The sequence below is a fragment of the Squalius cephalus genome (assembly GCF_949319135.1).
Source record: "Squalius cephalus genome assembly, chromosome: 3".
NCBI classification, from domain to species: domain Eukaryota; kingdom Metazoa; phylum Chordata; class Actinopteri; order Cypriniformes; family Leuciscidae; genus Squalius; species Squalius cephalus.
Genome location: NC_137124.1, coordinates 20,236,821 through 20,261,101, shown reverse-complemented (window position 1 = coordinate 20,261,101; position 24,281 = coordinate 20,236,821). Strand labels below are relative to the sequence as shown.

The window sequence follows — 24,281 nt, the reverse complement described above, 5'->3', positions numbered from 1 at the left end:
GATGAAGCTGTTATAGATGAAGGATTGATTGTGACACTTCCTGTGGGGACAGGGCTTCAACCTGAATTGACCAATGGTGCTTTTACTGAGAATGTTGTCAATGTGCTGCTCAATTTTGAAATCAAGGAGGTGATTAACCTCACTTAATTTCTTATTTTCAGTTGTCTTGCAGTAATAACTTCAAATTTGTTGACTAGAAATCTGGTGTGGACTGAGAATCCTGTACCTTTTTATCTTCTGAGAATCCTGTATCTTCCCATTTTTGTAGGTTATGCTGAAGTTGAAAAAGTCTAAAAATGGGCAAGAGTCTCCCTTTTTGGTTCTCCATGTAGCTCAGCTTGGAATTGATACCAAAGTTCGAAAATATGACATGGAGGCCACAACATACATCAAAACCATTTCCATGAAGTGCCTAGAATTCCCTGGTTTGTAGCGCTTGGTTTAAAAACCTCACAGTGCAAATCAACACAATTTTATAAATTAGTAGAATTCATTTATATTTGTGAACCTATAAACACATATTTTAAGTATATAATATAAATAAATCTTCTTTTTTTTTTTGCAGATTCAAATGGAGAGCCGCTCTGTATAATCAGTTCTTCAGCAGAGTCTGGAGCAGATCTTTTTGAAGTCAAATATTTTAAGGTATCTATTTTTTTCTGATGTACAAATGTGAGTGCACAATTTCAATCATTGCATTAGTCTATAAGCTCTAACTTTAATGATCAAACTCCCTATACAGACATTGTTAAAAACCTCCTATATTGTTAAGTGATTGAAAATATAGTCACACCTATATTGTCAAGGGGTAATTCACCCAAAAATTAAAATTTTGTCATCATTTACTCACCCTCATGTTGTTCCAAACCTGTATGAGTTTGTTTCTACTGTTGAACAAAAAAGAAGATATTTTAAAGAATGTTGGTTGGAAGTTGATAGCACCCATTAACTTACATAGTAGGAAAAAAAATACTATGGAAGTCAATGGGTGCCGTTACTGTCTGGTTACCAATATTCTTTAAAATATCTTCTTTTTTGTTCAACAGAAGTAAGAAACTCATACAGGTTTAGAACAACTTGAGGGTGAGTAAATGATGACAACATTTTTTTGTGTTTGGGTTTTAATTCAAGTCAGCACATGAATTCATAGCTTGATCAAAGCATCTGGACAATTAAATCCAGCTATTAGCTATTATGCTATTTAGTGTTTATGGAGTGCCTTTTATTTAGCTCCTGATGGCCATTTCTCTGAATTGAGACTGTCATTCATGAGTATAGTGTTAAAAGTCCAGAGACATGAATGCATAATAAAGTTCTGATGAAATGCATAGATGTGTAAATGTATAGATGGCTATGTAATATTTTCAGAAACAGTGCTAATTGATCTTTCAATATTGATTGGATTATTTTTAATGTATTCCTAGAATTAGTTGAAATCTTCATAATGGAAGACAAACAAGTAGCAGGGGTTGAGAGGTTCATGCTCCATTGAATGCATGAATGGAGATCTTAAACTTGATCCCTGTCTTTGTAGGCTGATCGAAATGGGCCCAACTTTGCTAGCGTTTACCAGAATACCGAGCAGAAGATCAATGTAAGCATCTGTAAATAATGTCAAATAATATACAGTTTTGGAAATTTATGGTGTGACAGGCCTTTGTGTGTCTTTTTTAGGTGGTATTCTCCTCCCTAGACTTGATGTTGCATACTGAGGCTCTCCTCTCTACTATGGACTTCCTGTCTGCTGCCCTGTCCACCAGCAGTCTGCCCTCGCCTGAGAGAGAGATCAAAAAGAGTGACGACATGAGAACTACCTCAGCTAAATCCAGTAAACATACTCACTGAAACTGACAAACATTGAATTCTTTCACACATTTTAAGAATGAAGTAATGAAGAATTGTTTTTTGTCTTAGCTGCATTGAGCTCTCCCTCTGATGGTGACATCATTGACCTGATGGTGAATATGCAGCTTGGTGCATTTAATGTGTTGGTGTGTGACCAGAAGAGCAACATGGCAGACATCAAGATTCAAGGTTTCAATCCATTTCTTTTTTGAAAATTAAAAAACACCATGTGTTATATATTGTTATAAAGTTACAACATTACTGTTACTGTAAAACAATAATAAATTAATACAGGCTTTAAAATGTAAGCTTTTAGTACATCATTATTATTGTATTTAGTTTTTTGCCAGAAAATGTTATAATCACGTTGTATTATTATTTTATTTTATTAAATTGTTGTATTAAAGCAACTTGTTTATTTGTTTTCTGTGCATCATCTGCTTATATATATTTCTTGTTTATTCTAAAGCTGGTTTTGTTTGGTGGTTGATTATAAAACTGCTCCTCCTGTAGGTTTGGATGGTTCTCTACAAATGCAAGGAACTCAGACACACATATCCACACGTCTGCGTGACTTCATCGTCATCAATGTGGATCCTAAAACAATTCACAAGAAGGCAAGTTAGCCAGACAGTTAATCTTATAGACTTTTACCATTCATTTAACTATTTACTCTTTTATTTACAATGATATATTTTTAAGTTGGATTTTATTTAAACAAAATACAACTGAAGTGAAAGTAAAGTGAACTGCAATATCTGTTATTTGTTATTTCTGGTTCTCTAGGCCATCTCCATCGTTGGCGATGAGGTGTTCAGCTTCAGCATGAGTCTAACACCCAAAGCCACTGAGGGGGCTGGGTATACAGACACTTCAAATGTCGATGGCAAAGTGAAACTCAACGTGGGCTGTATTCAAGTGGTCTACCTTCACAAATTTGTCATGTCATTACTGGTGAGTTTGAATTGCACCCATGGCCTCTGCTAATTCAGGCACACTAACTTACCTTTACTTTCTCTCTCTCTCTCTACAGAATTTCAGTAATAACTTCCAGACGGCTAAAGAGGCTCTCAGTGCCGCTACGGCTCAGGCCGCGGAGAAAGCAGCTTCCAGTGTGAGGGATTTTGCTCAAAAGAGCTTCAGACTTGCCATGAACATTAGACTGAAGGCCCCCCTTATCATAATCCCTCAGTCCTCCACATCCCATAATGCTGTGGAGGCGGACCTGGGTCTCATTACTGTGAGAAACAGCTTCTCTCTGCTCCCAGTGGAAGGTTGTCCGCTGCCTGCTGTCATAGATAATATGGATATCGAGCTCACTCAGCTAAAGCTGTCCAGGTAGCCCACTGCCATGAAGCTTATCTAGGATTCTCAGACTTACTTTTCACAGTATAATTATATGCAGCATATGTCCATTTAAAGATCTGATAATAAACTGAACAGAATTCATTTCATGAATTTTCAAAGCCAGCATTCTAGTTGTCCATTATACAACTTTGTAGGTTTCCTCTTATGCATCCTTTTGTTCGATATCCTCAGAATTTTCATGGAGCAGGACTCAAATCAGCCTAGTTCAAAACTGTTGGAGCCAGTCAACCTGGTTCTGTCTGTAAAACGTAACCTGGCGGCATCATGGTACCAGAAGATGGCTGCCATAGAGGTGGATGGAGATCTGAAGCCCATGAAGGTCTGTTCACATACCACATGTATGATGGCAGAACATATTCTCTGCTTTTTAAAAAGTCGCAATATAACAGAAGTAGCAAAGTATATAGAGAGTGAATTATAATTTTTTTTAACCAGGTTATTGAAAAAGTCTGGTAATTTCTCTGTAAGATCTAGTTATGATATTTTTATTAAAATAACGAAGAAAAAAAATTATAATTTGCATCGATAAATCGTTCACTCTAACATCATTAACATGCAATTAGAAAAATAAATGTTTTTACTTCATGCATTTACTCACCCTCAAGTTGTTCCAAACCTGTTCTTGTGTTTTTTCTTCTGCTGAACAAAAAATATATATTTTGAAGGATTGTGGGGATTGTATCAATTGTGGGGAACCATTGATTTCCATAAAATGAAAATAATACAATGGAAGTCAATAGTGCCCCACAACTGTTTGGTTACAAACATTCTTCAAAATATCTTCTTTTATGTTCCACATAACAAAGAAATTCATATAGGTTTTGAACAACTTGAGGGTGAGTTAATCATGACAGAATTTTCATTTTTTGGTGAACTATCCCTTTAAATGGATCTAATGTCACTGTCTGTGGAAATTACTATTTTTATAAACTATAATAATTATTATAGTTTTGGCTGGTCCATATATTCTGGGATCTGGTTATATGTAATTATAAAATTGGAGTGATTGTTGGAAAATGAATCAAGATTCTCACATGTTCCAGGTGGCTCTGTGTCAAGATGACCTGACTGTCCTGCTGCGGATTCTGATGGAGAACATCGGGGAGGCGAGCAGCCTTCAATCTGACACACCGATTGGCTCAGAGTTAGCCCTCAAACAAGAGAGTGTGCTTGTCAGAGCACGTACAGCCACTGGTGAGAGAAAACAGTTACACACAGATGTTTTATATAATGATCTTGCTTAAGAACTCAACGGATGGCCTTGTTTTGTGTAGGCTCTGATATTCTTGTGGAGAAGCTGTCTGAAAATAAACTGAAGGAGACAGAGCTTCTGGAGAGTGTCAAATTCAGCTTTAATGTTGAGTCGCTTGGCCTCATGCTCTACAGTAACGACCCTGTACAGGTGTGTATAAAGCCTACAGATTGGTGAACATCAGTGACTGTTTACAGTTACAGTCCTAAAGTGAGCATTTAAAAAAAGCATTTTATCCCCCCCCCCCCCCTCTCTCTATCTCTCTTTCTTTCTGTAGCCCTCTGTACATCAGGAGCAATTGTGTTTAGGTGAATTTATGCTGCGTAAAATGAAGACTTCAGGCAAAATGTTTAGTAATGGGAATATGGAAGTCTCCACCATCCTCACCACATGCACACTGGATGACAGGAGGAGCAGCATTCAAAGAGTCACATCCAGGTGATTTACACATAATAAAACCTAATACAATAACAAACAATTATAAAATAAACATAATTATATATATATTATTTATAATTTACAATGTGTACTACCGGTCAAAAGTTAGCAATAATTAAAACATTTTTTTAAATGTTTTTGAAAAGATCATGTGACACTGAAAACTGGAGTGTGCCACAGGAATCACAGGAATAAATGACTTTTTAAAATATATGAAAATGGAAAACAGTTCATTTAAATTGTAATAATATTTCACAATATTGCTGTTTTTTTCTTTTCTTTATTTTGATCAAATAAATCTAGCCTTGGTGAGCACAAGATAATTCTTTCAAAAACATGAAAGGAAAAAAAAAAAGTTTTAAACACTTAATTACAACTAGGAAACACTTTTATTTAATGTGACATTACATCAAATGATTGACAGAGAGAGCATTTCAGAAGAAATAAACGTCTTTTTGTGCAGTCTTGTTTCTTGGCCTCATCCCTCTGGTTTGATCGCTCGATATTATTTTTACCTATAGGATGCTGGGAAGGCGTGATGAGGAGACAACAGATCCCATGATTGATGTGAAATATTCTCAGAGTGTGGATGAGCGCTCGGTGGTCGCTGTGCTGCAGAAGCTCTATCTGTGTGCTAGCGTGGAGTTCCTGTTGGCCGTTGCCGACTTTTTTGTGCAAGCCCTACCTACCAGTTCGCCTACACAGCAAGAGAAAACCAATCAGCTGCCGCTCAAATACCTCTCAGAACCCAAAATCCAGTGTGAACCTAAAGCAGGTGTGAATGCTAATGCTGAAAAAAAATTAGCTGTTGCATGTTAAAGCTAAAATGTTGTGTGAAGCCAGTATATTGTAGATTTACACTGTGAACAACTTTTTGTCATTGAGGGTCTCAGAACAATTTGGGTTAAACCTGTACTTGCAGTTGTAAAGGTTAAGTTTGTAATTTTTTGCTACCAGCACCGTCAAACAGAACTGCAAATTGAAAAAAAATTCATGTTTGTGTCTCACAGTCCTGGAAATAAGAAATGTCAGGGAATTTCAAAAGTGTGATTTCCAGACCTGGAAAAGTCATGGAAATGAATCAAATCTTCCTGGTCATGAAAAGAGTTATAGTCAATAATATGCATTTTCTTATCAGTTCTAAAGTATTTTGGCTAGAAATACTTGAGTACAATGTCTATAAATTAAAACAAAAATATTTATCTGATCATCATTCATAACTGGGAAAATCATGGAAAATTGTGTTTTTAAAAAAAAACTTTTTTTCTGTCATCAGCCCCAGCTCCGAAAACAAAACTGCGAGCAGTTGTGATGGACCCAGAGGTTGTGTTTGTGGCTGATCTGATGAAGGCCGATGCTCCTGCTCTGGTAGCCTCATTCCAGTGTAATTTTAACCTGCTTTCTGAAGACACCGGCCAGGCCATGAAGGCCAGCGTCAAAAGCCTCAAAGTGCTCGCCTGCCCCTTCATCAGGACGGAGGGTGACAAAGCCGTGACCACAGTATGTTTATTGATTCCTACTAATGTTTTTCTGTTTTAACTCTATTTTTACAACAGGAATAAAGTTTTATGTTTGTTTTTTTCACGAGGTGCAGTGAAAATATATTGCATGTTATGTAACTGCAGTTGTCTCTTTAATGATTTGCAAACTTTGAATTTGTATTTACTGCAGGTGCTGAGACCGTGCTCTGTTGAACTTGAGACCAAAATGCCAGCCAATGCCCCATTAACTGGCTCTGTAACTGTAGAGGAGGTCATAGTAAAAGTGGGTGTTATCTGTTTGCCATATTGATATCTTGTGAAATAAATAGAGGAACATATACACTACCGTTCAATAGTTCAAGGTCGATACAATTTTTAATGTTTTTGGAAGAAGTCTCTTATGCTCTCCAAGGCTGCATTTATTTAGAAGTTCAAAGGAATTCCATTTCCAGTAGTTGAAGTAGAAATTTACAGTCACATTTAATCAATTTAATGCATCCTTGTGAATAACAGTATTGATTTCTAGTGACCCCAAACTTTTGAACGCTAATGTATTTGCTCCCTAAACTGTAAAAGACTACACCTTTTTTTGTGTGTACAAAGATGCTGTAACTGTATGTCAAGATTATGACATCTGACCTCTCTGTGTATATGTATACAGTATTATGCAAATATCTTGTTTTCATTACATATCATTTGAGTATTTGCTAATCTGTGTTGAACTAACCTGCTTTTTCTCTCTTTTGCGGTCTCAGATCTCTCCTATCATTCTTAACACTTTCATTACCATCACGGCGGCCATGGCTCCCAAACCTAAAGAAGAGCCGTCACAGCAGACGTCCGATGACCTGAACAGTCTCTGGTCTTTGATAAAAGTTGCTAATGCAAACTACTGGTTCCTTGGTGTGGACATGGCCTCCGAGGTCACTGAGAGCTTTAAGGATGTGGACAGCAGTAAGGACGGAGAGAGTTTTAAGTTGAGCGTGAAGGTGGTGCAGGTCACGTTGGAGTCAGGCTTGGGGCATCGGACTGTTCCCTTGCTGCTTGCAGAATCATCGTTCACCGGTACTGCTCAGAACTGGTCGTCATTGCTTAGTGTCTCTGCAGATATGACACTGGAGGTGAATTACTTCAACGAGACTCATGCAGTATGGGAGCCACTGCTTGAGAGAGTGGACAATGGGAAGCAGAGGTGGAAGCTCAATTTAAACGTAAGTAGAATTTCGCTTCTTTTTTCACTTCTGTCTGTGTATAAACATGAATCCACGTTCCCACCCTATCAAATATCTTGAAGGTTGTTGTGTAAGTGATTATTTGTGTGTTTCTGTGTGCAGATGAAGAATAACCCTGTTCGAGATAAAAGTCCAGGTCCTGGGGAGGATTTTATTATGTTGCCAGAACCTCGCACAGCCATCACCATATGTTCCAAAGACACCATGAACATCACAGTGTCCAAGTGCTGCCTCGGTGTCTTCAACAACCTGGCTAAGGTAAACAAAAAGTGACATTAAATTCCTTTATAATGTTCTAAAAGATTTCCATTTCAAATAAAATCATGTTGTTGTTTTTTGTACTTTTCATTCATCCAACAATCCTGAAAAAAAAGTATCATGGTTTCCACAAAACTTTTAAGTAGCACAACTGTTTTCAACATTTTATAATAATAAGAAATGTTTCATGAACACCAAATCGTCATATTAGAATGATTTCTGAAGGATTATGTGACACCGAAGACTGGAGTGATGATGCTGAAAATTCAGCAGGAAATATAAAATATATTAAAATAGAAAACTGTTATTTTAAAATGTATTCATATTTCACAATATTACTGTTTTACTGTATGTTTGTTAAATAAATGCAGCCTTGGTGAGAATAAAAGACTTCTTTCAGAAACATAAAAAGAAAAAATCCAACCAAGTGTTTAGCAAGTGTATGCTAAACATATACAAATTAAACTTGTTCATTTATTTCTCTCTTGTCAGGCATTCTCCGAGAGCACAGCCTCCACTTTTGACCATTCTCTCAAGGAGAAATCCTCGTTTACCATTCGCAATTCATTAGGCATTCCTCTCATTGTTCAGCACAGCGCTAACCTGCGTTTGGTTGGCTCATCCACACCGGGAAAACTGCATGAATTGGCTGTGGATAAAAGTGTGGATTTAGACCATTCATCGTTTGAGCGTTCATCACGACTGTCCGCACTGCAGAGGCAGGAAAGCTGCTTATTCAATCTCAGCGTAGGTCAGTAACATGGATAATATACACCTTGTAAACTATTCAAATGCCTACGGTTGCACCTCAAAACCTAGTAAGCTGCCTACCTAGATAGCATTTTTGGGCATAATAAGCACTTAGAAAGTTCAAGCATGTCTATGATGCCCAAAAATGCTGTCTTGGTAGGTTGCTCTCCAAGTTACCCATACAAGCATATAGGAAGTCAGATCTGGTTATTCTGTTTGTTATATTACCTTGAAATTACCTTGAATACTTGAAATAGTTTATTTACTTAAATAATTTTTATATTATCCTATAATATTTGAGATAGTGTAATACTTTTTAGGTCATGAAAACCCTAGCCCTAATCCTAATCATAAATGTCCTCTGTGCAGTTCCCTCAGGTTATAGTGAGATTTCAAATATCCCGTTGGGTAAGCCTGGCCGCAGACTGTATAATGTCAGAGGACCCATGCAAATGGAAGCTGTGTCTGTGCTGCTTCAGATCGATGCCAGCGAGGGCAACAAGGTCATCACAGTACGGTCCCCCCTACAGGTTCGTCTGCTCACTTTTACCTGCAGAGAGCGTACATCTGTCCACCTGTCTCGATAAAGAAATAATCATTCATGAAAACGACCTTGTTAAAATCACGGTGACATTGATATTTTATTGGACGTTAACTGTTTGTGTTAACAGATAAAGAACCATTTCTCAGTGCCTTTTGCCATTCTGAAGTACTCTTCTGAACTTGGAGTGATGGTGAATGTAGGGGTTGCTGAGCCTGAGAAGGAGTGTCATGTGCCCCTAGAAGCTTACAGGTATGGGAAAAGTGTAATTCCTTACTTTGTTTCAGTGCATTTTGAATTCACATGAGTTAAATATCATGAGTGGCAACTGCAAAGAAGATCTAATATAGTGATCTAATATAGTGATCGAATTGTAAATATGCATGATATGTAGCTACATATCATGCATATTTACAATTCGATCACTATACCAGGGGTGTCAAGTGTATTGTTTTCATGCACCAGGGGGCTTTAGATTACATTTACATATAAAATCGCCAATTAGAGAATATTAATCAAACAATCATCATTTGACAAGAAAAAGAGAAGCAACATGCTGCTCTTAGCTGGATAACTTAAGATTTAATTATACATTTCAGAGTACAAAGCGAACAAAAAGACAACCAAAACAACACATTAAAGAGTTCTGTTCTTATAAAAAATATAATATATTACAAATATACAAAATTGTAAATGATCACAAACATTTCATTCTTTTTTTGCATAATTTAGTCTTTTTTTTATCTTGAGCTTGACACCCCTGCAATATACTGTCAAATAAACTACCTGTACTTTTTTGTACTTTATAATGTAATTTTCTGTGCTATATGTATTCCATCAGGAGTCAGCTGTTCTTGCTGCCTGTTGGTCCTTTAGAAGATCTGTATCGCGCATCGTCCACATGCATCTCATGGAAGGAACAGGTGCACCTGAGCTCCGAGGTTCAAGCCGTGCTGCAGTGCCCTGCCATAGACAGCAGCTTCCTGCCACTGGTGGTGAACACACTGGCTGTTCCTGATGACCTCAGCCACATCGCCAGCCACGGGGAAGGGGACTGGGACCCTGCTTATGTTATTCACCTGCACCCAGCTGTGACTGTCAAAAACCTGCTACCTTACTCAATACGCTATCTACTGGAGGTGCGGAATATTGCAGTTTCAATACACAAATGCTAAAATCCATTTGACATACACTACCATTTAAAAGTTTGTGGTCAGTAAAGGTGATGATACACAGGGCAACTTTTTGAGCAATGTTGCTGGGCAATGTTGCCATCAACGGGCAACCAGATGAGACACAGGGCCCACGACCAATCTAAATGATCCAGATAGAAATTTATTGCCCATTTTCAATGGGAAAGTGCCCAAGCAACAATCGCTCGGCAAGATTGCCCAGCAACATTGCTCAAAAAGTTGCCCTGTGTATCATCACCTTAAGATTTGTTTAAATGTTATTAAGTCTCTTATGCTCACCAAGACTGCATTCATTTGATCAAAAATACAGTCACAACAGTAATATTGTGAAATATTATTACAATTTAAAATACCTTTTTCGTAATTTAATATATTTTAAAATGTAATTTATTCATCATGTGATGGTAAAGCTGATTTTTCAGCAGTAATTACTCCAGTCATCAGTCACATGATTCTTCAGAAATCATTCTAATGTGCTTATTTGGTGTTCATTAAACATCTGCTATTATTATCAATGTTGTTTGGAAACCATAATGCTTTTTTTTTCAGAATTCTTTGATGAATAGAAAGCTCAAAAGAACAGTCTTCGTTTGAAATAGAAATCTTTTGAATTATAAATGTCTATAGTGTCACTCTTCATCAATTTAATTTGTCCTTGCTGAATAAGAATATAATAAAAAAATCGTACTGACCCCAAACATTTGTGTATGACACGTTCATATTAAAAATCAGTATGATTTATTACCTATTTCATATTAGCCAACATACATTTATTAACCTCATCACGTCTCTCATAGGGCTCTGCTGACTTCTATGAGCTTCAAGAGGGCAGTGCGGCGGATGTGCTGAATTCGAATGTTGGCGGTGAAATAATGGAACTTGTTTTGATCAAGTACCAAGGTCGCAACTGGACTGGGCGTATGAGGGTTAGCAGAGACATGCCTGAGTTCTTCTCCGTCTGCTTCACCTGCGACACCACAGAGGGACTGACCTTGGACGTGGGTGTGCATGTGTCTCACGTGAACAGCAAAATGATCCTCTCTGTTTATAGTCCATACTGGATCATCAATAAGACGTCCCGCGTGCTGCAGTATCGTGCCGAGGATACCTGTGTGAAACACCCATCCGACTTCAGAGACGTCATTCTGTTCTCCTTTAAAAAGAAGAATCTCTTCAGCAAAAATAAGGTTGGATTGTGCTCTTTGGCAGTGTTTGAACGAAAAATCTGCACAGCTATTAGCCAAATCATGAATAAAATTGTGTTTGGGCTGTCATGTTCAGAAAGCCATGTTTTACCTGTAGATTTGAATACAAAATGTTCAGATATTCCTTTCTAAATTAACATGCTGCTCTTCCTTTCAGGTGCAACTCTGTGTGTCCACCAGCTCCTGGTCTGATGGCTTCTCATTGGACACTGTTGGCAGCTATGGATGTGTGCGCTGTCCAGACAAAGGCGGGGACTACCTGGTAAATGCTTTGAACATTTAAATTCAGCATGAAACGGTTGTTGCGATAATCTTTTCTTCCATTATTGTGACATATATCCGAGTGAAACGGCTTCTCGAACTAGAAAAATGTAGAGCGGACTTGATTTTGTCCATCTGGAATTGATTGGGTTGTTGTTGTTTTGTGGATCATAGTAGTTTGCTATTGCTGTGATGTTATGTGAGTGACAGGTTGTCCATGAATCGTCAAAGAATTTTAATATTGGTGCATCTCTCTTATATTTAATTATTTTCATGTTATGGCTGATTAGAGATGCCCGATATTAAAAATCTATACACTAAAATACATAAAAAATACAACACTAAAAACTAAAATCAATCTTTTTAAGTGCTACTGTACATGTGAATTTAGACACAACAACATTATAATGGACAGTATGGAAAATCTCATTTGATGTACCAGGTTGGGGTCAGCATCAAGATGAGCAGCTTTAATCTGACACGAATTGTTACCATGAGTCCCTTCTACACGCTGGTCAACAAGTCTTCGTTTGAGCTTGAGGTTGGAGAGGTGCAAAATAACAATGTTTTCAGCAACAAGTGGCACTACATCTCCTCCACTGAGGTCAGAGATGAATTCATCTTTTATCAAAGGCAGCAGTATGCACTCATTGTATTTGTGTTGACTGTACAATTGTGTGTGTTGCAGTGTTTGCCTTTTTGGCCTGAGTCCAGCACAGGGAAGCTGTGTGCACGAGTTGTGGGATCTGAATCTACCTCCAAATCGTTCTTCTTCAACAAGCAGGACAACGGGACTCTGCTGCGCATGGATCAGGTGAACATGCTCTGAATGTAAACAGGATGCTAAACATACTTTATTAAACCGTATTGAGCACCTAATTCTAATCTTCTTTTCCAACAGTATGGTGGCGTTATAGTGGATGTGAATATCTCAGACCACTCCACTGTCGTCAGCTTCACTGATTACTATGATGGAGCTGCACCTGCTTTGGTTGTGAACCACACGCCCGCAGCAACTGTCAACTTTAGACAGAGGTCTGACCGCTTTAATATTTTACTTCATATGACAGATGAATGAAAAGTCTGAATATGTCTGATGAGAAAGACCATGAAGATCTAATCTTTCTAAGTCTAGAAAATCTAAATCTAATCTAATCAAAGGTCTTTTGTGGAAACTAGGGTTGTCACAATACCCAGGTTTCAGTAGTCAATAAGACCAATACCATGATTTCACAAATCTCACAAAGTAATTGTTATACCACAGCAAAAACGAATTGCTATTGACAACACTGTTTTATTTAAATGTTAAATGTTGATATAAATATTAACTTAAGAGCGATGTTTACTTAATTGAGGAATACTTGAAGACTACATTCTGTTGTTTTAATTGAATTAAGCCAGTAGAAAAATAAAGACAAAAGAAAAATTACAAACAAAACAAATGAATATAAATAAATAGAATACATTTGTGGTTTGTGGTTATACTTTTATTAAGCAAGGATGCATTAAATTGATCAAAAGTGAAGATATTTATATTGTTACAAAAAATGTTCTTTCTATTTATCAAAGAATCCTTAAGAAGCAGCTATTGCAGCTAGTGTTTTAAAATATATTAAAATAAAAAAGTTGTTAAATTGTAATCATATTTTACAACATTACTGTATTTACTGTATTTTTGATCAAATACAGTCTATTGTATAGTATATACAGTGATAAATAATAATAAACTAAAAAATATAATGTTCAAAGAAAGATCTGTAAGATCTCATTTAAACTGTTTAATGCACAGATCCAAATTATTATTATTATTATTATTATTATTATTAATATTTTTACCTGGCTATTTACATAAATTCAGTTAAACCAAACCAATCGTCAAGACAAGGAATTTGATTACGAAGTGCCTTTCACATGCGAGTTGTGCACAAGTTCTCCTTTTTCGACTGTGGTACCAAAAGTACTGGTACTTTTTTTTTACATTTGTATTCTCTTATTGAGTGTTTTGGAGTGTGTGAATATGTTTCCTAACTCTAATCGGTGTCTGTGTCTCTGTGCTTGTGCAGAGGATGTGAGGAGTCTTGGGCACTGAGACCAGGTGAAGCTCAGCGTTTTGCATGGGACGATCCAGCAGGGGAGAGGAAGCTTTGCTGGAGCTGTCAAGACCACAGTGGAGAACTGGACCTTGTCAAGGTTAGAGAAGGATTCTGGGTCAGTGAATCTGCTGATCGTCTTATGTTGCTGCTCATGTCATTCCCATGTTATTGTCTTTAGGATGAGTGTGGGCAGTTTTCTTATAGCAGCTTAGTTCAGACTCACTGGGTGTCTTTCCTGGACGGCCGCCAGCGGGTGCTGATCTTCACCGAGGATGTCGGCATAGTCACAAAAGCACGGCAGGCGGAGGAGCTGGAGCAGTTTCAGCAGGAAGTCAACATCTCATTACAGAACCTGGGCCTGTCACTCATCAACAATGACATCAGGCAGGAGATTGCATATGTTGGTATCACCAGGTAAGTAAACCCACACCCTGCATTCTGTAGTGTTGTTGTAACACTAATAATTTAAAATGCTTCTAAGACTTTTAAAAGGGGAACATAAATTCCATTTGACTGTCAAGGTGATTTTTGATGATGGATTGAATTGTCTTTTTAAGTTCTGGTGTGGTTTGGGAGATGAGACCAAAGAACCGCTGGAAGTCCTTTAACAACAAGAACATCGGACTGTTGGAGAAAGCCTACCAGAACCACATCAGCAGCAAGAGTGAACCAGTCTGGACTAGACTAGAAACTGGCCTAGAGGTAATAAAGGACTTTACCAGGAAAACTTTGATTAATAAGATTGTCTATGTTGTTAGACTTTATAGTATTCTTTATTAAAACAGGTCAACTTTGGGAGATTGCCCATGTTGATGAGACAGCCAATATCCTGCCATATCAGGAGAAACTTCCTGCCAGGCATTCATGTTGAGTTGAAACAGTCGCCTCACCAGAGGAGTCTACGTGCACAACTCTATTGGCTACAGGTAACACCCACACACAATGTACTTGTTGAATATCACACTTCCGTCGTTTTTGGCAGTCGTTCAGTTATTATGTTCACCATATATTTGTTCCAGGTGGATAATCAGCTGCCGGGAGCTATATTTCCTACTGTTTTTCATCCTGTTCCTCTTCCAAAATCTATTGTTCAAGACACAGGTACAAACACCAGCTAACATATAAAGGCTGCATCTAAGCTAATACAGTTCTGAGTGCACATTCAGAGTGAGTGGACCTGAACACACCATATCCCCTTTATCTTTAGAGCCGAAGCCATTTATTGACGTGAGCATCATCACAAGGTTTAATGAGCACAGCCAAGTCATGCAGTTTAAGTAAGTGATGGCACCCTGATGTAAGTTTTTTTTTTACTTTGTGTCACAGTCTCACATGTACTAATTCAAATCAATTAACCACACTGCATTTTTCTCTCTTGTGTGAAATTAGCACTGGGCGATAAAATCTTAACGATAATTTTCACTGTATATTTTTTCTCGATATAACGATAAAAAGAGATAAATGTTTGATATAATGTTTATACGGCAAAAGCGTAACAAAAACATTTGAAACGCGTCACACTGACCATTTATCCGCTCGGCTCAATCGGGCTCGATCACGCGACAACTAAACATCGCTGTGAGATCCAGTGTGAAGCGTTTGAAATCAGTGAAGAACACAAATGTCTTGGTGATTTAAACTAATTTAAAGCCAGATGAAGATGAAACAGCGCTGACAAGCAGGAGAAAAACTGCACAACGATACAGTCAGATGGCTTTTCAATCTACAAATCGCCATCATTTACCATGGATTTACTTTTGTAACACTAACTGCACTATGGTATTGTGGCGGAAATGTGAGGTATTCATGTAAAATTGTATTATATTATTAATGTAGACATGAATTAAATGTATTAAAGGAGTGATGAAATGTAATTACTTTTTGCAATTAAGCTATAGCGTTTGTTCATTTATACTAAATGTATTTAGGCTACTGTTTTTTTATACATATACCATAGAAACTATATAGTTACATTTTACCGTGGTATTGAGGTGCTATATGCATGGTTTTAACTGCTCACAATTAACTGTCTGGTTTCTACAACTTCCACTGCCAAAATCTGCCTTAAAATTGAAATAAATAAAGATTTGACATTTATCGTGGTAATTATCGATATTGACATTAAATTGATCAAAAGTGACAGTGAAGACTTTTACATTGTTACAAAAAATAAAGTAAATGTTGTTCTTTTGAACTTTGCTCATCATTTGCTTAGCAGCCATATCACCCTGTAGACTGGTTGCCCACTGAAGCTAAGCAGCTGCTGCAAGAGGTGTTGGTGAGGCCAGCAGGGGGTGTTCACCCTGTGGTCTGTGTGGGTCCTAACACCCCAGTATAGTAATGGGGACACTATACTGTCAAAAAGCACCGTCCTTCGGATGAGACGTTAAACCGAGGTCCTGACTCTCTGAGGTCATTAAAAATCCCACTGGTTTGCCCATTGGTCTCTGTCCATCATTATGGCCTCCTAATCATCCCCATATACTGATTGGCTTCATCACTCTGTCTCCTCTCCACCAATAAGCTGGTGTGTGGTGGGCATTCTGGCGCAGTATGGCTGCCGTCGCATCATCCAGGTGGATTCTGCACACTGGTGGTGGTTGAGGAGATTCCCCCTTCTATAAAAAGAAAAGCGCTATATAAATTGAACGAATTATTCTTATTTTTATCATCATTATTAAAGAATTTTATTTTTACGGTTTCCACAATTACTTTAAATTATAATAATATTTCACAATATTACTGTTTTACTGTATTTGAAATTAAATACATGCAGCCTTGGTGAGCATAAGAGACTTCTTTTAAAAACATAAAAATGTCTTACTGTCCCCAAATTTTTGAATGGAAGTGTTGGGGGTTTTTTTGTGTTTTTTTTTTTTTTATTCAAATAAAAAAAAATTGGACACTACATAATTACCTTAATTCCATGTGTTATTTCATAGTTTTGATGACTTTATTGTTATTTGTAAGTAGAAAGAATGAGTAGATCCAAACCTTTGACTGGCAGTGCTTGTTTTTCTGTAGGTACTTTATGGCATTAGTACAGGAGATGGCAGTGAAGATCGATCAGGGTTTCTTGGGGGCAATCATCAACCTGTTAACCCCAGCCATCGAGTCCCAGGATTGTAAAGAGAAGGTAACTACTGCATCCTCCTGCTGGTGTTCACATTCTATCACATAATGTTACTAGTGAAATCAATCCACAATGATCGCAGTGGTAAACATTTCCTCCATCATTACATTCTTCTGTGTTTGTTTCACTCATGTGTGGCTTTATGAAATGTGAATGGAGAGTGGGCTGGAGATGTCAGTATGTGTTTCTCTGTGCTTCAGAATAAGCTGATAGAGAAGGATCTGGAGGCGCTGCAGGCTCAGCTGATGGAGTCCTCCATGACAGACACCTCGGGCCTGAGCTTCTTTGAGCATTTCCACATCTCCCCTATTAAAGTAATGAATCAGCACCACAGTCCACTTCAAAACACAGCACATGATCTCTTCAGGGTCACTTGTCAACAACATTTTAATTAAGACCTTCTCTCTAGTTTCAGTCTTCCACATGCTACAGCATGATTGGACAGTGACACACTACTTTTCAATAGTTTGGGGTCGATACAGTTTTTATGCTTATGCTCACAAAGGTTGCATTTATTTATCAAATATACAGTAAAACAGTAATATTTTGAAATATTAATACTGTTATTTTAATGTATTTTAAAATGTAATTTATTCCTGTAATTGCAAAGCTGAATTTTTAACATCATTACTCCAGTCTTCAGTGTCACATGATCCTTCAGAAATCATTATAATATGCCAATTTAGTGCTCTAGAAACATTTCATATTATTATCAATGTTGAAAATAGTTGTTCTTCATAATATTTTTTTGGAAATTGAGATAAAAAAATTCAGGATTCCTTGATAACTAGAAAGTTCAAAAGAACAGGATTTATTTGAAATAGACATCTTAAATATCTTTACCTTACTTTTAATGCATTATTTCTGAATTTCTTTTAAAAGGAATTTACTGACCCCAATCTTTTGAACAGTGGTGGAGTTTCATATAATTCTATTTATATTCTGTCTGTTACTTTCAAAAAACTCTGTCCATTATTAACCATTTAATGAGCAAAACAAGATCTACCAGTGTCAACCTTTCCCCCCCCAATGTTTACCCAAGTTAATGATGTGCTTGCCTGTACTTTCATATGAAAGACTAAACTGAATCAACCGAATCTTACTTGTCTACAAGCATATGAATGATTTAATAATGAGAAATTATTGATAAATTTCCTTGATGGGTAGCTGCATCAAACAAGTCATGTAATTGTTTAAGTTTAACCTGTGTGTGTTTGTGTGTGTGTATAGCTGCATCTGAGTCTGTCTCTGGGCTCCAGTGGAGATGATTCTGAGCAGGGTGATATGGTGGCCATCCAGTCCGTCAACCTCCTGCTCAAAAGCATTGGTGCCACACTCACTGATGTAGATGATCTGATTTTCAAGTAAGGCTTTCAGATGTGCATGCACTCTAATACTGACTCATATGCCTCTTTGAAAATACGACTCACTTAGGCATTGATTGACGTCTTTTTGTCTCGCTCTTTTTTTTTTTTTTTTTTAGACTTGCTTACTTTGAGGTGAAATATGAGTTCTACCGGCGAGAGAAACTGATGTGGGCGGTGATCGGACACTACACTGAACAAGTGGGTGATCTAAATACACACTCATACAATGTCAGAGGTTGTTACATGAGCATACGCTCTAACACACATCATCATTGTATCTGAAAGTCTTTTTCTCTCCTCATAGTTCTTGACGCAGATGTACGTGTTGGTTTTGGGTCTGGATGTTCTTGGAAATCCATTTGGCTTGATCCGAGGCTTATCAGAAGGAGTGGAGGCTTTCTTTTATGAGCCCATCCAGGTCAGACAAATGCTGTTAATTTATATGTTCATTCAGGCCTCATCATTTAATTCAGTACAAATGTGAGTGTGTTCTCTTTTAAATGCCAGATATAAGTACAGATTTGATGTATATTTATTTAAATCACCATTGCAGTGTCAGGTTTACAAGGTTATCAAGTTATGATTTGTGTGGTCTGAGATTGGTTACATTTGTGCTATTTGTTTGTGTGTGTAGGGGGCTGTTCAAGGACCCGAGGAATTTGCAGAAGGTTTTGTTATCGGTGTTCGAAGTTTGCTGGGCCACACAGTGGGTAAGGCACCTTGCTTTTCTCTCTAAAGCCTATATATACGCACTGAGGATCCTTACTGCACATTCTTATTTTGTTTCTACATTATCTTCCTAGGGGGCGCAGCTGGCATGGTGTCCCGTATAACAGGCTCTGTAGGTAAAGGCTTGGCTGCCATCACTATGGACAAAGAGTATCAGCAGAAACGGAGGGAGGAAATGAACAGACCCACTAAGGACTTTGGAGAAAGTCTGGCTAAAGGAGGAAAGGGTTTCCTTAAGGTACTGAAGCTCCTGACTTCTATAAAAATACATCCAAGCATTACCCTTTCTATGTTTCCATTATAAAACAAAGTTCCATTGTGTATAGCATGAATTTACTTTTGTCATGTTCTCCTTCAGGGAGTGGTTGGTGGAGTAACAGGAATTGTGACAAAACCGGTGGAAGGTATGACAGTTTACTGCTGATGCATCACCTGGGATAGATTCGATCTATTTTTGTATTCAGCTTTGGCAAAAATATTTGTAAAAATAAATAGGTAAACAGTAACAATTTATTGGCCAATTGAAAATACAGTATATAATGACAACCACTCAACAGCAGAACCTTGGACAAGAATGTATACTATACTGTTATTTAATAATCTGTCATGGGTTTAGGTGCGAAGAAAGAGGGGGCTGCAGGCTTCTTCAAGGGCATTGGGAAAGGCCTGGTTGGAGTGGTGGCCAGACCTACAGGGGGCATCATAGACATGGCAAGCAGTACTTTTCAGGGCATTCAGAGGTGAGACACACATGCACATGAATATTACATCTATATACACACATACAAACACACTGTTCAAAAGTTTGGGGTTAGTAAGATTTTAAAGAAATTAACTTTTATTCAGCAAGGATGCATTAAATTGATCAAAAGTCACAGTAAAGATATTTATAATGTCACAAAAGATTTCTATTTCAAATTAATGCTCTTTTCTTTCGAATTTCTATTCAGTCAGATAAATTTTATTAAAACAAAAGAAAATCTTACAGACCCCAAACAATTTAACTGTAGTGTATATATTCACATAGTTTCTATTTTCAATTGAAGATGTTTATTAAGCAATATTTTGAACCCAAAAACCGATATGTAGTCATAATAGGACCACAAGCGGTTTGAAGGGGATCCACATTTACTCATTGCAGAGTGGAAGTCATGAGGCCACTTCCCCCCATCCTAAGTATAGCTTGGAAATCTTGTCTACTTCCTGCTATAGGACAGAGAGAATGTTTTGATGTATCATATTATGTAAGCGCAGATGTCATTGCACTCTAAATTAAAAAATATTTATATTATCTAAGCAATCTTTTGGAAGGGAGGAAGATATTGATGATGATATCCATTCTGAAAGGACAAGAAACATGTTCTTGTGGCAAAAAATTTTTATACCGTAGACTATCAATTAAGATGTATCTACTGTATTGTGTCAGTGTCTTAATTTGTGTCTCTTTTGTATTTTGTTGTCTTGTTCTTTTTTTCTTCATGAGTGTCAACTAATTTTGTGACTCTTTCTTTCATGTTTTTCATAAGTTAATTCCTGGATGTGTTTGTTCTTTTTAGTTCAGTGAGTATTTGGACACTCATGAGTGTATGTGTACAGATGTGCGTATGAAGGTCTGGATGACTGAAGCGTGAATGTATGTGTGTTTATGCCCATGTTACCCAGAGAGATGACAGTGAATGATCCCTCTGCATTCACTCAGTTGGGTTTGCTTGTTTCCTGAGTCCAAAAAAAAAAAAAAAACTGGCAGCATGAATGAATTTTTAATCTTACAGGGTGTGAATTGTTGAAAGGTAAGTATTGCATCTTGGGATGCAAAGGATGTGAGCTGTAGCGCAGAGCATTCTGCCGTAATCTACAGTTCAAAAATCCCCTTATAACTGGATTCATCAACATGTGCCTATTTTCCCATCATTGTAACATTTGCTTCTTATATCCACACCCCTTTCACTGGTGCATTTTGGGGCCAGTGGAAAGTCTGATGAGCAGAACAGCACAGACAGGAGCAGAGATGTAATATAGAGGAGAGGAAGTACAGATAAACACATGTACTCACTTGTAACTATATTAAGGGAAGTGGTATCTTCTTTTGTGTTCTATGGAAGATAAAAGTAATGTAACAACATGAGGGCGAGTAAATAAGTTCAATTTTTTGGGGTGAACTTTGGGTGATGTCCCTCACACTCTCCGACTGCTCTGCTTGTCAGACCAAGTCCACTGCACGAGCTCACTGCACTGCTGATGCACTGGACTCTATGGTGTAACCACGCGCAATAGCAAGAGAAGCATTATGATTTTAAAGGCAGTCGATGACCAAGGCTAACCAATCACATTTTCACCCATTCCATTAATTCTGCCCTGAAAAGATGAGTTGGCAAATCTGTTATGTTTTACTGTGTTCCCACCCCTGGCTTTTTCATGCCAAACCTTTCCTGACAAGCTGGAACAGCGATGCCCCCCACCCCTCCAGTGACTCTCTAGCTTCTACATTCAATCATCCATCCATTCGTTATGCTCTCCATAACGTGATCCGAACTGATCAAGGCTAACTGTATGAACTAATCATGTTGCTTTTTCATGCTCGCACTGTAGAAGTAACCAAAGGTGAGAGAGGGCTTAAGGAATCAGACACTGCACGCAATAGCACAAAGAAACTTTGTAGGTTGACGCTTTTTAAATGACTCTTGAGATGCATTGCGTTTGATCAAGGCTGTTCGGGCATGCTCAGATGAACTTTAATTGAGTAGATTCTGTTCACTAAGAATGACTCACCCGTTGCCCACGCATTTTTACATGGATATAAAACCGCTAGATCACAGGATGTTGTCTTTGTCAGAGTTATCTAAGATGCTGTTTCTGACTTGATTTGCAGGGTAGCAGAATCAACTGAGGAGGTGACCAAATTAAGGCCAGTGCGTCTCGTACAAGAGGACGGCATCATACGGCCCTACGACAACCATGAGTCGGGGGGCTATGACCTCTTTCAGGTGAGGTCACCTGTCAACCCTAGTGACCAGGCTACTAAACCCGATGAGAAGGATTAAATTCAGCATGACCCTCTGTTTTAATTTAACAACTACTAACAGCCAAATTATTTTGAGGGATTGGAGTCAGCTTGACAGATTAAGGCAACACACTACAGGCTAAACCAATGGGGTTTTTGGTTTTTTTTTCATGCACTGGTCAATTTTGAGGATTTGGGGCTATTTTTCTTCATTACATTGTCTTCTTTCAGACTAGTGGGGAGAAAAACCCATATTTAAGTGTTTATTTTATCTATTTGTGTCTATGGATTTTGATTACAGTACATACCTTTTAAAGGCTGTTCTCAAAAAATATTTCTCATTCATTACGTATAACTTTCCTGTTTTTTGAAGTTTTTTACACATTTAATTCTTAAAAACATGATCGATTTATATATTGATAAAAAGAGATATCCAAAATCCACTCTATAAAAAACATTTAACTCTGTCGCAACAAAATAATTTTGAAACTGGTTTTATTCAATGTTCAGATATTTTTTATGATGTTTAACTGTGGTGTTTTGCCTTTAAACTCAACCAAATTCCAAATCCCCTTGTAAAAATTCTAATTGTATTCTTAATTGAAACTGACCTTAAACTCAAAAGTTGAACTGACTCCATCCCTGCTGTGAAGAAATGAATTCCTGTTTTAATATTTCGTATTTTCTCTCTTTTCTGTCTTTTCCCAAATGCAGCCTGAGGAAATGTAAAATGGGAGTGGGAGATGGGGTTGGGACTATTATCTTAAAGATCCATGTTATTAAAAACTTTTCAGATATTGTTGCACTTAAATGAACCAAACTGGATATTCAGTGCTAGATCCAGTCTAGCCTGGTCCACCTACAATGGAATGTTTAGGAAATTACATAATATCCTAAGTCTGCATCTGAAGTTGTCTGTCTTGTGCACCTTTACAGCTTTGCTACTTTTCTTATCTAGAAAACTTTTTTATTTTATTTGTCTCTATTCATTTTGCCAAAAATAATTTCACCATTATACCTCAAACATTGTTATTAGTTTTCTATCACTATATCCTTTATTTAAATTTAATTTCCTAAATTTAAGAAAACAAGGTAGTTTTAAGACCATATGATGGTAAACAATAATAGATTTTCCGTATTAATATTGAAATAATTATTGGATTTGTTTTGAATAGGATATGGAGCTGGCAAAGTTTGTCTATTTTTCTAAACTTCATGTTAATTTCTTTAAACTTATGTCTGTAAATGCATTTCCATGCATCTGAACTCTGATAAACATAAAATTACAGTCTATATAAAATATATTTATTGACATGTTTATTCTTAATCATTGTGAATACATCAAATGTGCATAATAATATATGCAACCTCAATTATATGCAATAAATAAATAGGCATTTTACAGTGCATGTTGGAATTGATGTCTGATGTATTTTCCTATATACTTTATAGTATATTTATCTTATATACATAACACATGGTTCATAATTGTCATGTAATCATTTGTTTTAATGTGGCTTTACTGTGTTGTAATTGTGTTAACTGAAGAGCTTGCTTGACTCCTGTGATTGACCTGGAATAAATCAATACTCCTCTTTGACATGAAACTATGATCATTTTATGCATTTCAGATGATTTATGATTTGTTAATTTGAAAATGATTCAGATTGTTATTGCTGAAAGAGTATACGTGCAGAGCCATAAACCAGCATGTGCCGTATCTTGTGTATAGTCCTGCATGAGTGTGTATGTCTTTCAGAGGTCTGAGATTAAACAGTTGGATGGAGAGATCTTCAGAGAACACTATGAGTACCCAGGGCACAGAAAAACAAACATCATTATCACCAACAGGTATTCCAACAACAGGAAAATGGTGAAACAGTGACATTTTCCTAATTTTCTCTTTTCCATATGCTGTGTGTATTGGTTTCTTTTTCATTCAGGAGAGTGATGTGTGTGAAGGAGATCGATGTGATTGGACATTTCAATAAAGAATGGGAATGTCAGTTTGAGAATTTCCTAAGGCCTCCAAGCGCAGAGGGAGGAGATTTGAAGATATACTACCGGGTACATAAATGCTACTTTTAGTATTAGCAGATACGGAATTACATTGATAGTAGATTGACAATTGTAC

The 24,281-nt window shown here is 37.2% G+C and overlaps 1 protein-coding gene across 5 annotated transcripts in view; it reads left to right on the top strand.

Annotated features, from left to right (window-relative positions):
* vps13c (vacuolar protein sorting 13 homolog C) overlaps positions 1–24,281 on the top strand; it is a 51,747-nt gene that overhangs the window by 25,314 nt on the left and 2,152 nt on the right. For all 5 annotated transcript variants that reach the window (XM_079867197.1, XM_079867196.1, XM_079867195.1 and 2 more), the window contains 45 exons: positions 2–129; positions 269–425; positions 566–645; positions 1,535–1,594; positions 1,675–1,828; positions 1,915–2,034; positions 2,359–2,462; positions 2,632–2,799; positions 2,879–3,183; positions 3,385–3,532; positions 4,257–4,407; positions 4,488–4,615; positions 4,743–4,903; positions 5,425–5,678; positions 6,180–6,403; positions 6,575–6,667; positions 7,140–7,595; positions 7,719–7,874; positions 8,367–8,625; positions 8,994–9,154; positions 9,296–9,417; positions 10,007–10,304; positions 11,156–11,545; positions 11,721–11,825; positions 12,267–12,428; positions 12,513–12,638; positions 12,726–12,859; positions 13,888–14,014; positions 14,096–14,331; positions 14,475–14,619; positions 14,703–14,843; positions 14,937–15,018; positions 15,125–15,194; positions 16,942–17,053; positions 17,251–17,364; positions 18,281–18,414; positions 18,534–18,615; positions 18,722–18,835; positions 19,052–19,127; positions 19,221–19,384; positions 19,505–19,550; positions 19,763–19,886; positions 22,016–22,130; positions 23,907–23,998; positions 24,091–24,214. In XM_079867197.1, coding sequence (XP_079723323.1) covers positions 2–129; positions 269–425; positions 566–645; positions 1,535–1,594; positions 1,675–1,828; positions 1,915–2,034; positions 2,359–2,462; positions 2,632–2,799; positions 2,879–3,183; positions 3,385–3,532; positions 4,257–4,407; positions 4,488–4,615; positions 4,743–4,903; positions 5,425–5,678; positions 6,180–6,403; positions 6,575–6,667; positions 7,140–7,595; positions 7,719–7,874; positions 8,367–8,625; positions 8,994–9,154; positions 9,296–9,417; positions 10,007–10,304; positions 11,156–11,545; positions 11,721–11,825; positions 12,267–12,428; positions 12,513–12,638; positions 12,726–12,859; positions 13,888–14,014; positions 14,096–14,331; positions 14,475–14,619; positions 14,703–14,843; positions 14,937–15,018; positions 15,125–15,194; positions 16,942–17,053; positions 17,251–17,364; positions 18,281–18,414; positions 18,534–18,615; positions 18,722–18,835; positions 19,052–19,127; positions 19,221–19,384; positions 19,505–19,550; positions 19,763–19,886; positions 22,016–22,130; positions 23,907–23,998; positions 24,091–24,214 — 6,902 coding nt within the window. The remainder of the gene's footprint in view (position 1; positions 130–268; positions 426–565; positions 646–1,534; positions 1,595–1,674; positions 1,829–1,914; positions 2,035–2,358; positions 2,463–2,631; positions 2,800–2,878; positions 3,184–3,384; positions 3,533–4,256; positions 4,408–4,487; positions 4,616–4,742; positions 4,904–5,424; positions 5,679–6,179; positions 6,404–6,574; positions 6,668–7,139; positions 7,596–7,718; positions 7,875–8,366; positions 8,626–8,993; positions 9,155–9,295; positions 9,418–10,006; positions 10,305–11,155; positions 11,546–11,720; positions 11,826–12,266; positions 12,429–12,512; positions 12,639–12,725; positions 12,860–13,887; positions 14,015–14,095; positions 14,332–14,474; positions 14,620–14,702; positions 14,844–14,936; positions 15,019–15,124; positions 15,195–16,941; positions 17,054–17,250; positions 17,365–18,280; positions 18,415–18,533; positions 18,616–18,721; positions 18,836–19,051; positions 19,128–19,220; positions 19,385–19,504; positions 19,551–19,762; positions 19,887–22,015; positions 22,131–23,906; positions 23,999–24,090; positions 24,215–24,281) is intronic.